The 12,562-nt window shown below is 68.1% G+C and overlaps 1 protein-coding gene across 2 annotated transcripts in view; it reads left to right on the plus strand.

Moving 5' to 3' along the window:
- The window catches only part of GSE1 (Gse1 coiled-coil protein), a 103,045-nt gene that overhangs the window by 26,969 nt on the left and 63,514 nt on the right, over positions 1-12,562 (plus strand). For both annotated transcript variants that reach the window (XM_075039894.1, XM_075039895.1), the window contains exon 2: positions 10,906-11,071. In XM_075039894.1, the coding sequence (XP_074895995.1) occupies positions 10,906-11,071 (166 nt within the window). The remainder of the gene's footprint in view (positions 1-10,905; positions 11,072-12,562) is intronic.

A 12,562-nucleotide genomic window follows, 5' to 3' on the forward strand; every position in this document is an offset into this window, starting at 1 on the left:
GGCAGTGGGGGACAGTGCCAGCTGCTGGCGCGGCCTCGGCAGGGGCGATGGCATGGGGGGCAACGCTGGCTGACCCACGCACGTGTCCTGGCAGCGAGGTGACGGCTTTGCTGCGGGGGGGGACGACACACACAGGATGGACGCCATTCCAGCGGCACCCCGCAGCCCCCTGTGCTGCCGGGGTGGCCAGGCTGTCCCTTTTTGGGTTTTTTTTTTGGTTTTTTTTTTTTTTTTCTACCCGCCGGGTGTGGGGGGCAGAGGAGGGGCCGTGCCGCCGCGGCAGGTGGCCGCTGCCGCTGTCTCGCCGGGGCTTGTCCCCATACAAAGCCCAGCTCCCTCCCTCCCTCCCGGCCCCACGCCGCGGGGCCGCTTGCCAAGCGAGACGCCGAGGCTCCGCGCCGCGGCGGGTTTGCGCCGCGTGTCGCAAGAAGCGGCCGAAAACACCGGGCTGGGCTCCCCTGCACCCCCCTTGCCCGTACCCCCGGCATCCCTGCCAGCTCCTTGGGTGCTGGCAGGGAGGGGAAACTGAGGCAGCGAGGCAGGAGGCGGCTTGCCCGAAGGGAGCCAGGGCTGGGGGAGAGAAAACAGGATTCTTGGCACGGGCTGGCGTTGCCGCGCTCTCTGCCCGTGGGCGAGGGTTGCTCTTTGCCGGGTGTTGCAGGCTGGCTCTCCCTGCCGGCGCCGCGGCGGGGCTCGCTTGCCGTACTTCACCCCTGCTTTTGCAGGGCTGCTCTGCGCTGGGGTGGGGGGGGGGGGCACTTTGGGGACCCTGGCTCTGTCCCCGCAGGTGACACACACCCCCCCCCCCCCATCCACTCCCGCCTCGGCACTGGTGAAAGGGGCGATTGTTCCCCCGCGGGGGTGGCCGGCGCCCGGCGCTGTGTGTGGCGGGGCTGGCGCGGGCAGCGGGTTGGCCTTGGCCCCCTGCCCGCCGCCGTGCCCTTTTCCAGAGGCAGCTGCCTGTGGGCACGGCTTGGCAGCCGTCCTGCCTTGCAGGCTCGGCCGGGGCAGGACCCGTGCTCCCCTGGGCCGCCGGATCGCCTCTGCGCAGGGTTGCAACACCCGGTGCCGTGCCTGTCATGAGTTTGCAGTTCTCAGCCCGGCGGGTGGCTTTTTTTTCTCCTGGGTGTCTGCGCCGGCTCCGTCCCTAAAGCAAAGCCTGGCCGGGGCGGGCTTGGGGGGGGGACAAGCGGCGAGCCGGTTCTCCCTGCCCTGCCGAAAAGTCCCTCTGGAGAGGTGCCCAGCGGCTTCACCCCTGCAGAAGTGATGTGTCAGCTCTGAAAGCCCCTGGTTTTCCACCCTGGAGCTGTGTGCAGGAGGGGGCTCTTCTACCTGCCCTCCCCGGGCACACTGGAGCATCTCTCCCGGGGGGGTTTGCGGGCACCCCATGGCACGTGGGGCGGTGAGATCCCCCGGTCCACGCTCGGTTCCCCCCGCCGCTACCGCGCATCCCTCCCCTCCCAGCTCGCTTGTCAGCTAATGGCGCGGCTTATTCCTATGGCTTTTTAAGTGCTTAATGGCACGCGGGGCTAATGATGCGGCTCCCTCTGTTCGTGCCGCCTGGGTAGATGGATGGTGTCGAGGCTTGGCGCTGCCCGAACCTGCGGGGATGGGGACGGGGACGAGAAAGGGCCCAGCCGGTGCCCCGCGGAGCTGGGGGCTACGGGTGGGCGTCCGCCTGCCCGCCTCTCCTCCCTCCTCTGCAACGGCTGCTCGGAGCAGTAATGTCACCGTAAACGATATTTATCATGAGGTGATAAAAATCTATTTCCAGCGACCTCTTGGAAATGGCCCTCGTAAAACCAGGCAGCAGACGGAGGCAGGAGGGAGACAGCGGGGAGGGGGAACGGGCAGGGAAATGGCTGTAATCAACCGCGGAGCAGGGGTTGGCTTTACCGGGGAGCCAGCCTTGCTGTTCCCAACCCCGGTAAATCGATGCCCAGGCACGGTTGGGCGGATGCTCGGGCATCCCGGGGCTCCGGCATCCTGGGATGCAGCATCCAGGCCGCGTAAGGAGGACCGGAGCGATGCTCGTGTTGAAGCGAACGGGATGGGGGGGGGGGGCTTTTGCGTGCCGTAGCTGCGTCCCGGGGTGTTCCCGAAGCGACCCCTCGAGGGACCGACTCAAGAGATGCTGGGCCGGAGCAGGTTGGGGATGGGATGCTGAGCTAGCCGGCTTTCCCTCGATGCTCGCAGCCGTAGGGATGACCCCCCCCCAGCTGGCAGGGTCTGCTGGGTCACCCATTGCCCCTGTATCCCAGGGGGGGCCACTGTCGGTCCCGCAGCCCCCCCCTAGCTCGGGGCTGTACGACCCCCCCCCCCCTCCTCCAGCTCCATCCCTTCGGTGCCGATTGCTGGGTGCTGATTCAGCCATCTCCTGCCCGGTACTAATTACTCAGCCTGTCGCGGAGTCCTGGCCGTAAATTCTCCGGCAGGAGCGGGCCGGCAGGCGGAGAAGCCTCTTTGGCTCCTTTCCCCGCTGACCTGACCGGGGACCTGTAATCCGGTATAATTCATCAGGGTGCTGAGTCGGCAAGCGGGCGCCTCGTCCTCCCCCACCCACTTTTGGGGTGCGCTGTCCCCCACCGGCACCCCTCCTCGCTGCTGAGCGGAACCCGGCGTCTCTTCTGCCACTGTGTCCCCCCCCCCCCATCACTGGGGACAGCCTGGGTGACCCCTTGTCCCCGCTGCACCCCGGGTGATGCTGCTGGCCTGGGTGTCCCCGGGGGCTTCGTTGAGCTGGGGGGGGGACACAGAGGGCACCTGGGCCACCTTTGTGGGGTTGCAGATGGTGGGATTTGCTCCTAAAAATGGGGGACAGAGCAGCCCCCCCCCTCCCCATGTTGTCCCCTGGGGGAGGAGGGATGTGGGGGAAGGTGGCTCTCAGCTGCAGGGTCTAATCTCCTGTCCTGACGAAGAAACTCGTAATCGCTTAAACTAATTAATAAGGTGGGGTGGTGGCTGGACCGCCCCGAGCGCCTGGGGGTGGCTGCCCCAGGGGGGACACAGGGGCTGGCTGGGGGTGCAGCCCCCCCCCCCCAGCCAGATGTGGGTCCTCGGGGGGCTGTGCCGGGGGGGGGGGGGACAGCGGGGACGATGGGGACATCCAGCTTGGGTACCGCTCGCACGTGCAAAGCCCTCCAAATCCCCGCGGAGGGGCATGGTGCCGCTAAGGGACATCGTGCCACCGAGGGGCTTCGTGCCCACCCGCCTTGGCGTGGCCCGGGGCGTGCGGTGACACGGCAGAGTGTGCGCTCCAGGTATTATCCTGCATTAAAGTTTCCCCTTGCAGATGGTGCGCGTTTAATCTGCGGCTTAACGAAGCGCCGGACCTGGCGGTAAGTCCGTCTTTAGATGGCAGGCGGGAGCTGAGAACCGGCGCGCTAAGCCGCCTGGCTGGATGAAGAAGGGGGACACGGGGGGGGGGGGGGGCACAGATTGAGGCTTTAATGCCACCGCGTCCCAAGCTGATTGCCCGGCCGGCGTGTGGCCCTCACCGGGACCCGCACCGAGGGAGGCTTTTGCCCCACGGGTGATTGCCGTGACCTGCCCCCCTCCCCAGATGGATAGGGTCCCCCATTCGGGTCCCCTCGCCCCCCGGCGTGGTGAGCCTGGCAGAGCCTTGCACCGACGCGGCTGGTCCTCCTTGCCTCAGTTTACCCCCGTGGGGCTTTGTACGCGTGGGAATGCCCCGAAAACATGAGCCGCCGTGGGGCGGGTGGGATTTTCCAGAATGAAAAGCCCCTTGGGGCAGCCGCCATTCCCCGCAGCAGGTATTTAGGGTGGCAGGGAGGGGACGGCGGCCGCAGACTGCCCGGCGGCTCCGGAGCTGGAGGTGGGTGAGCTGGGCGCCGCGCTGGCTTGCAGGGTCGTGGTGTCCCCGAGATGGGGATGGGGAACGCGGCGGGATGGAGCGGGGCCCCGTAGCCGGGCAGCAGCACGTCCTGCGGGGTCCGTGCAGGATTTGGGTGGCAGGCCCTGCTCCGCAGCGAGCTGCATCCCTCCCCTCCCAGCCTGGGGCCCTGTGGTCCCAGGGGGACAGAGGCAGCGCTGGCCTGGAGCCAGGGCTGTGGCGTGGTGGCAGAGGGAGGTGGGAGCTGCTGGGACGGCCGAGGCCGGGGGGGTCACTGGTCCGGCCAGAGTAGTTTGTTTCAGTGTGGAAAAGCGCTATTATTTCAGCTGTTTACTCTGGAGTCTAATGATGACGGCGAAGGGTCTGTGCCGCACAGCCTTGGGGAAGTCCTTGCAGATTTGGGGAGGGCTGGTTGTTCCATGCAGGGCCAGCTCCCCTTTCAGCGCCAGGAGCGGAGGTGCTGCTGCCAGCCCTGCTGCCTGTGCCCGGGTGGGATGCTCACATCGTCCCCTGCCTCAGTTTCCCCGCCTTGAAAGCAGGGTGGAGGGAACTTTTCCCAGCCTGGCAGGGACCGGCAGATGTAAGCAAGAACTTTGTGTCCCCACAGTGGGACAGGGGCTGCTCTGGCACCAAGCAGGGTGCGGGTCCCATCCTGCCCGGCCTCTCTGGCCCTGGGGTGATGGGGTGGCGAGCGTGGGGGCCTGTCGGTGTGGAAGTGGGCCGACACGGGACCCAGCACTGCCCGGGCAGCGGGGTGGGGGTGCTGGCATCCCGCGGGGGCCTCGCGCATCGCCACCAGCCACGGCTCATCCCGCAACCTGGGGAAACTGAGGCACGGGAGAGGACGCGGTGCGGCCGGAGCTGCCGAAACAGCGAGCGGCCGCCGGTCCCAACACCCAGAGCCCCAGAGGAGCTCGGGGAAAGCCGGGAGCGAGCGGCTGCGTGCCCACCCCCCCCCCCCCCGCCTCCCCCTCCATCACCTCCCCGTTCGCTGGCGAACAAATGTCTGTTCTTGCAAAAAAAAGAAGTGACAGGGGTCGGCGCAGCGCTTTCCACATGACCTGCCCGGGAACAGAGGACGTCTTTGTTAATCCAGCGAGCTGTCAGTTCAGCCTCTTCACAAAAGGCATAAACCACTTATTGCTGCTCTCACCCCTGACCCCGGATCCGCCTGCGCGCCCTCCATTGTGCCGTCTCGAGGAAGCTGGCAAACAATTTCGGCTCTGGCTCCCCTCCCCGCCGACGGCTGAGGCGAGGTGGTGGTGGTGGGGGGGGGCCGCCTCTCGCCCCGCCGGCATGGGGAGCCGCCGCGGGGGACCCCCACCATCCCCACCACCGCCACCATCCCCACCACCGCCACCGTCACCCCCCCCCCCCCGCCTTCACCGCCCGGCCGCATCTGCGCGCCCGCCGCCTCGCCTGGCAGCTGCTGCGAGGGGATGGGGGCTGCTGCCACAAAGGGCCGAAAAAGCGGGGGGGGGACGACGACACATCGGCGGCAGGACCACCGCCCTCCCTCCGTTCCTCCCTCCCGGGGCTGCCGGAGCAGCTGGTTGGAAGCCGGCGGGCGAGGGGGGTGTCGGGTGCTGCACCCCGCGGCCCCCCGGCCGAAACCCCTTAATGAGAGGGGACAAAAGCTCCTTAGGGCCTCTCTGGCTGAGACGGGCTGGGACGGCGGCTTTAGCCAAAGCCGCTTATGGCCCCGGCACAAAGCCGGCGAGAACAGCCCCGTTTCCCGGGGCCGCCGTGGGATGGGGCGATGCTCGCGCCCTGTCAGCCTGGGGGGGGGGGGGGGGGCTAGGGGAGGTTTGGGGGGGTCACACGGGGTGAGGGCAGGGGACGGGGGGGGGGACACACCGAGCACGTGCCACCCACCCCGTTCCTCTGCGCCCAGCACCCAGACCCCGCGGCGGGGCCGGTACGTGCTGGAGCAATTAGATGCAGTCACTTTGGGGCTATATATAACCCAAATTGCTGCCTGCAGCTCGTTAGCTGGCTGTCAGAGCCGCTGCGGCCGCGGCGGGTGAGATGGTGTCGCCAAGGGGGGGGGGAGGATGGCGGCGGTGGGAGGGCGACGCGGGGACCTGCCGCTCCCCAGGGATGGGGACGCGAGGCGGGGGATGCGACGGGGCTGGGGTGGGCGCCAGGATCAGACCCTCACCGGGAACAGGCTCCTGGGCCCCCCCCCCCCGCCCCATCCTCCACCCCAAAAACCGACAGCGAGCGGGGCGGCGCTGCACCCCGCTTCCGCCGGGCGCTTCCTCCGCCGTGCCGGCGGGTGGGTGGTTGCAAACCTGCTTGGCCGGCACGGTGGTGGGGTGGGAAGGGGGCTTGCGGTGACACGGGGGTCACGGTCAGGCCTTGCCCCTCGCCCGGCGTTCCCCAGGCTCGTGGCACAGCCTGGCCCTCGGGACCTTTTTTGGGTGCCGGCGGCTTTTCCAGCATCGTCTTCCCGTCCGGCGTCCGGCTCGACCGCGGTCTCCGGCGTCGCCCGTTCTAGCCCCCTCTCCATCCCCTCTCGCCCCCCGTTGCCGGTTCCCTCCGTGGGCTCTCCGGCGCGCCGCGGCTCTGCCGGCACACACCGGCCCCCGCGCCGGGGAGGAGCGCGGCACCTCGGGCTGTCTGGGGGCAGCTGCGAGATGAGTGCGAACATATTGTGTGGGCTCCTGCGGCAGGCGTCACGGTGTCGCTGCTGGAGAGCGAGCGGGAACCGCAGCCCCGCCGTGACAAACGGCTCCGGCACAGCCGCGGCCGTGCCCACGCGGGTGCCGCCGGCGGGTTGGGCCACGCCACGGCACAGACGGCTTCGCCGGGATACGGAGCCGGGGTGGGAGGGGGGGGATCCGAGTGGGGAGCGATGGACCCCCAGCACACGGTGTCACCAGCGCATCCCTGCAGCCGTGTTAATTTTTTTTTTTGGGGGGGGGGGCCTGGGTTGGGCCCATCCCCAGCTTGGGAAGGGTTAACGGCACCGTGTCTGTCTCTGGAGCCTTTTCTTTCTTTCCCATTTTTATTTTTTTTTTTTTCTCTCCCCCTTCCCATTTTTAATGAGGGGTTAGCACAGCTGTAATTGCAGGTTCCAACTTTCCGCCAGCAAACATGGCTGAGAAACTTGAAACACGGCGACGGCGGGGATGCGCCCATCTGGCCACCGCCCCTCCTGCGGGCACCCACCGGGGTGGCAGAGACCCGTGGGGTGCCAAGCTGTGCCACCGGCGGGGATGCCCGCTGCACCAGCTCTCCGGGCACAAGCCTCCTTTTGGGGGAAAACCCTCTGATTTCAGGCTGCTGGCGGGAGGAGGAGGAGGAGGGCGAAGGCTTCCTGAAGGGAAGAGCAGCTGAAACCGCCTGGGTGAACACGCGGCTGGGGCTGTGCCCGCGGCGGCGGTGATAAAGCCCCAGCGTGAGCCGAGGGCTCGGCGGCCTCACCGACAAAGGGAACCGGGGGGAGCCCGCTCGCCGCAGCCCCAAACACTCCAAACCCACCTTTTATTCTCAGCACCGCCTCGCAGGCCTGGGGGGGAGCGGGGTGGCGGGGGTTCATCCCCCCCCAGCCTTGCAACCGGGTGCTGGGGTGCGCTGCCCCCCCCCGTGCCGAGGCTTCTCCTTCTGCAGCCGGCTTTCTGCATCCCCCCGGAGGTGCAGGATGCGGCCCCTCCGTGCCGAGCATCCTCCCCAGCTCGGCCCTCGCTCTCTCGTGGGAGCTCGCCCGCAGGCCGTGCCAAAAACCATCGCCGGCGCAGCTGCGCCGGTGCTCGCCGGGCTCCGTGCCCGCCGCCCCGCCGGGGTGATGCCAGCCAAGAGGCGAAGTGCCACGACCGCATCCACCCCCGGTGCCCTGCCTGCCGGGAGCACGGGGGGTTTCCAGGGTGCTACCACCCGGGAAAGCGGAGGTTGGGGCTGCGATGCTGCCGGGGTGCGGGGGGAAAGCGGGGTTTGCCGTGCCCGCGGTGCCCCGTGGGCGGCATCCCCACGGGCGGCATCGCCGGTGCCGCCGCCCGCCCCGGCGGCAAGCGAGGCGTAGGGGAGGTGGAATGGGGAAGCCGCGTTTTCTGGTGTCCCGAAGGCAGAGGAAACGCGCCGGTGCGGCCGCCCGCGTGCCGGATCTCTCGCCGGAGAGCCGCCGCGGCCGTTCGCTTTCCCGCTCTGTCACCGCCATCCCGAAGCCGGGGCCGGGGGGGAGAGAGCCGGGTGGCGCGGCAGGTATTTATCCCGGTGACGGGAGCAGAAGGAATGTGCCCTTGGCAGGGAGGGACGGACGCGAGGACACCGCTCCCTGCCCTTGCCGCCGTCGTGTTCCCCGGCTGCGAAGTTGCCGGCGCCGGGCACCGAGCCGAGGGCAGGTGGGGCATGGCGGTGCTGCCGTGCCGGTGGTGGGGGGCACGGGTGGCACGGGGTCTGGCAGTGCCTCTCCCTGCCTGCCCAGCAAGGCCAGTGGCTGTGTTTCGAGCCGGCTGGAGCTCTCCGTGTCCTTTGTCCCAAGGATCTGCCAGGGGAGACGGAGGCAGATGCCACGCAGGGGGGGTTGGAGGGAGCGCCGTGCCGTGGGACCATCCGTTTCTGCCCCGTTTCATCCTTTTCTCCGCCGTTTTTGTCACCTGCAGAGCTGCCCTGCCATCCCTGCCTGTCTCCCCTGGCTTGCAGCCCTCGCCTAGCCTGCCAGCTCAATTTTTCCCATGGTAATAACGTCGCATAACGATGTCGCATTGATGTCACCTCGCCGCACACCTAACGCTGGACCTCGACCCTGCTGGGGCTGTGCGTGGCCGGTGCGTGCTGCGAGCTGTTGCAGGCTCACCCTCGAGTCCGTCTGTCCGTGTGCAGGCTCCCTCGGCGCGTTCCTGCAGACAGCCACCCATGCAATGAGCAGGCCGGCCTCAGCTCAGCACCGTTTGGCTGGCTGGGCCCCTCTTTCCACCCGTGGGGACGTGCATCTCCCCGAGCCCCGGGTCAGGGTGGGCAGAGCATCGCCACGGTGGGACGTGGGGGAGCTGCCAGCCCCCACCTCGAATTTCAGTGCTTGGTGGCAGAGCACCCTTCCCTCTCAGCCTCTGCCCAAGCACCTCAGGGTGCTGCTTGGCAAATTAGCACCCAAATCAACCCGCTCGCCTCTAATTGAGGGTGAGTCTTTGAGGACGTGGTTGGGGAGGGAGGCCCCCCCCGCACTCCGAGGGGCTGCTGCGATGCTTTATCTGGGTGGACAGATCCCTCCTAATTGAGCAGATATTCCGTGTTCGCAAACAGATGGCTCCTTTGCATCAATTATTCCTTATCTGTGTAACCGGGGATGATTTGCTGACAGATAGTGGGGGGTGAAGTTAAAGCAAGGAGGCGGCCGGTGCTCCGGCTCCGGCTGCTGCCTGGGGGGTCCCAGGGGGCACAGACGGTGAGGGGGGGACGGATCCTGGCTGCCCCTTGGGCCGGTAGGACCCATCTCGGGTGCTTTTGCATCTCGGCATCCCCTGGTAGGAAAATAGAAAGGGTGGGGGGCTGCCACCGCCGTGGGGTCGATGGGTGGGTTGGGGTCTGGGGGGTGCTGCTGGGGCTCCCCGGAGAGCAGAAGGGTGCCAGCCTTGGCCCGGTAACCGCTGCCGAAATCCGCCTTCCCGCCGCGACCCCGGCACAGCCCGGCCCTCCCTGACCACATCTTGCCCAATGCTGCTGTGATGCATGATGGGGGATGATTAATGCTAATTAATGATTAGTTGCTCCCGGTATCAAAGTGCGCCCCAGCCCTTTCCCGTGCCCACAGGTAGGGGATTGCTGCCTGCAGCTGCCGGTGGCATCGCCCCGGGAGGAGGAACGGTGGCACAGCATCCCCCCCTGGGACCCCAGGGATGTGTCCCTGCCGTCTCCAGGGATCCCGTGCCAAGCTTTTGGGGATGGGGACCTGTCTCCGGGATTGTCCCCTGCCCGCTGTGACAGTCGCCTTCTGTTTATCGTTGGGGAAGAGAAGAGCATCCCGCCATCGCCGGGGCAGCTGGTGGCACCCCGCCAGTTGGAGCCGGTACGTGGTGGCACTCGAGGACTTGCGGGATGTGCCGAGCGCTCGCGGTTGTGTGGCGCTGCCATATGGATTCCATAAATTAAACCTTTCCAGGAAGCAAACGGTAAATTTATACGTCCGCTCGCGTGCGTGGCTCATTGAGTCTAAGGGCTTCCCAGCAAAAAATTCACCTACCGTCTACCGCGCTTCGGCTCTCCGTGTTCATAGGACTGATCCCAAGAAAAATGGGATCAACGTAAAATCCTTGGCGGTGCTGCAACCCTGATCCTAAAGTCCTCAAATCAAGAGCGAGGTGTCCCCTATGGGTGTCCCCTATGGCAGGAGGGGAGGTTGCCCGCATCCCGCCGTGCCTGGGGTGGGCGCAGCATCCCGGGGACCCCCTCGGACCTGAGGCTGGGTTGTCCGTGTGTCTGTCCCGGAGCGGTGTGGCGGTGCCGGGATGCGTGCGGCGTCGCTGGCTGTCGCTTTATTAAAGATAAACAGAAGCGGCGACAGCCCAAGCTGCGCGCGTTGGGCGCGCCTGACGCCGGAGGATGACAGCTACAACAAACATGGGCCGCCGGGGGTCGGGGAGGGGGACCGTCCCCAAACCCAGCCAGGAGCAGCGGCAACACCGTCCCCGTCCCCGCGGCACGTTCGCCTCGCCGGCCCGGCGGAGACGGCGATGGGGGAGTTGTTGATCTCGAGTAAACACTGCCCGGTTGAGTAATCGGGAGCTGCCTAACCGGCCAGCTGCCGCCGGCGAGCAAGGGGACGCCGCTTTGATTCATGTCCTCTCCCCCCCCTCCAGCCTTTCTTGTCTGGCCGCGCCGGGAGCCATCGGCCGGATCCAGCTGTAGCCCCGCGGTGCAGGCTGGCGTGCGGCTCCCCGCGCCGGCCACGTGCACCGGCTGGCAGGAAAACAAAAGCATCCTGTGTCCGTGTGCCCCCGTCGTCGTCGTCCCCCCACCCCGTGCCCCCCATCCGTGCCGGCGGTTCTCCGGCCCTGCCGCGCTCAAGCCGGGGAAGGGCAAAGCGCTGAGTCTCTGTCCCGCTTCTTTTCCAGGCGTCCTCTTCGTCCCTCGAGACAGCCGCCGCCAAACCTGCGGCCGGCGAACCCCGGCACCGGGTGGCCAGCGCCGGGGAGAGCCCGGGGACGGGCGGCAGCGTCGTCCCGGACATCGGCCAGCGGACGGCTTTGGATGCGGAGGGCGCGGACGCTGGAGCCACAAGTAGGTGATGGATGCTGGGGAGGGGGTTGCGGGAACGCCGTCCCCGAGGACCGTCCCCTGCCCCGTCGCGGGGTGCACCGCCAGCCCGCCGCGGCTTGGGTGTCCCGGCAAAGGCTTGCACCCAACGGTTCGGGGTTGGGGCTCCGAAACCCGCAGCCCTGCCGGGGAGGTGACCCCGACGGCACCTCGGTCCCTGCCCGTCGTCCCCGGGGCCGTGAGTCAGGCCGTGGGCGCCGGGGAGAGCCGCGGCGTTGGGCCGGCCGCGCCGGGGAGCTTGGGGGGCCCCCGGGGCTGGGCCGGGCCGCGGCTCCCAGGACTCGGCTGCCCCGTCCGTCAGGAGCGGCAGCATTTTTGGGAGAGGTATCACGCGTGCTTCCCGCCTGCCACCTCCCTGGACCGGCTTGTTTGCCAGCCCTTCCCGGCGGGCGCGCCGTGCCGTGCCGTGCCGCGCCGTGCCACGCCAGGCTGCTTTGATCTGGCAGCAACTGCCGATGCCGGTTCCTAGCGTTGGGTTGGGAAGAGCCGGGAACCGCAAGGTGCAGCGGGCAGGGAACCGGAGCGGGCAGGGAACCGGAGCGGGCAGAGAACCGGGGTGCTGCCTCCGTGGGGCAAGGGAGCTTCTTGGCGGGGGGGGGGGAGAGTTGTGACCCCCCCACGTCCCCGAGGAAGGGCACTTGCCGGGGACTCGGTGGCCCGTGTCGGCCATCCATCAGCCCCCGCGGGGATTTGGCCCCGGTTTGGGACCCCGCAAAGCACTGCGTGCCCCCGGGATGGGGGGGGACACCGGGATGCATTTGCAAGCTGCTCACAGCCCAGCCGGCAGCGAGGCGGAGGCAAGCTGGGAGCCGTGGCCTGGAACGGGCCTGCCGGAGTCAGCTCTTGGATTTATTACCCTGCCAGTGGCTGCCGGGCAAAGGTGACAGTGACTAATGGCTTGTTACACGCCTGCCACATCTCATCTGCGCACCGCGGCCGGCTGCCGGCGCTCCCAGCCCCGGTGTGCGGGCAGCCTGCGCCCGCCCTCCCTTCCCCGGGAGGGATGGGGGTGAACCCCCCCGGTGCCTCCGCGGGGACCTCGGCCGGAGTGGGTGACGGTGACGGCTGGCCGGCTCGGCGCGGGAATCCATCCCCGTGCCGAGGATGGATGGAGACCCGCTCCGGCAGCGTCCCCTGTGCCGTGGCCGGGCAGAGCCGGGTTGGCATCCCCGGGGTTACCGCCGTACGCTGGGGCTTCCCGGCCGGTGGCACATCCCAGGGTGTCCCGGTGAGCCTCGCGTGACACGCGGGACTTCCCGGCGCGCGAAACTCCTTCGTGGTTGCAAAACCGTGAGCCGTGCGTGCCACCGCTCTGCCGGCGCGGCGGCAATCCCATGCCGGGGTCGCCGGGCTGGGGTGCGGAGGAGAGTGCGTGTGCGGATGGATGCTGACAAAGCCACAAATGCATTCACTAGGAAAATTAAAAAATTAACAGGCATTGGCTCGCTCTAGATT

Source organism: Buteo buteo, chromosome 11, assembly GCF_964188355.1.
Source record: "Buteo buteo chromosome 11, bButBut1.hap1.1, whole genome shotgun sequence".
NCBI classification, from domain to species: domain Eukaryota; kingdom Metazoa; phylum Chordata; class Aves; order Accipitriformes; family Accipitridae; genus Buteo; species Buteo buteo.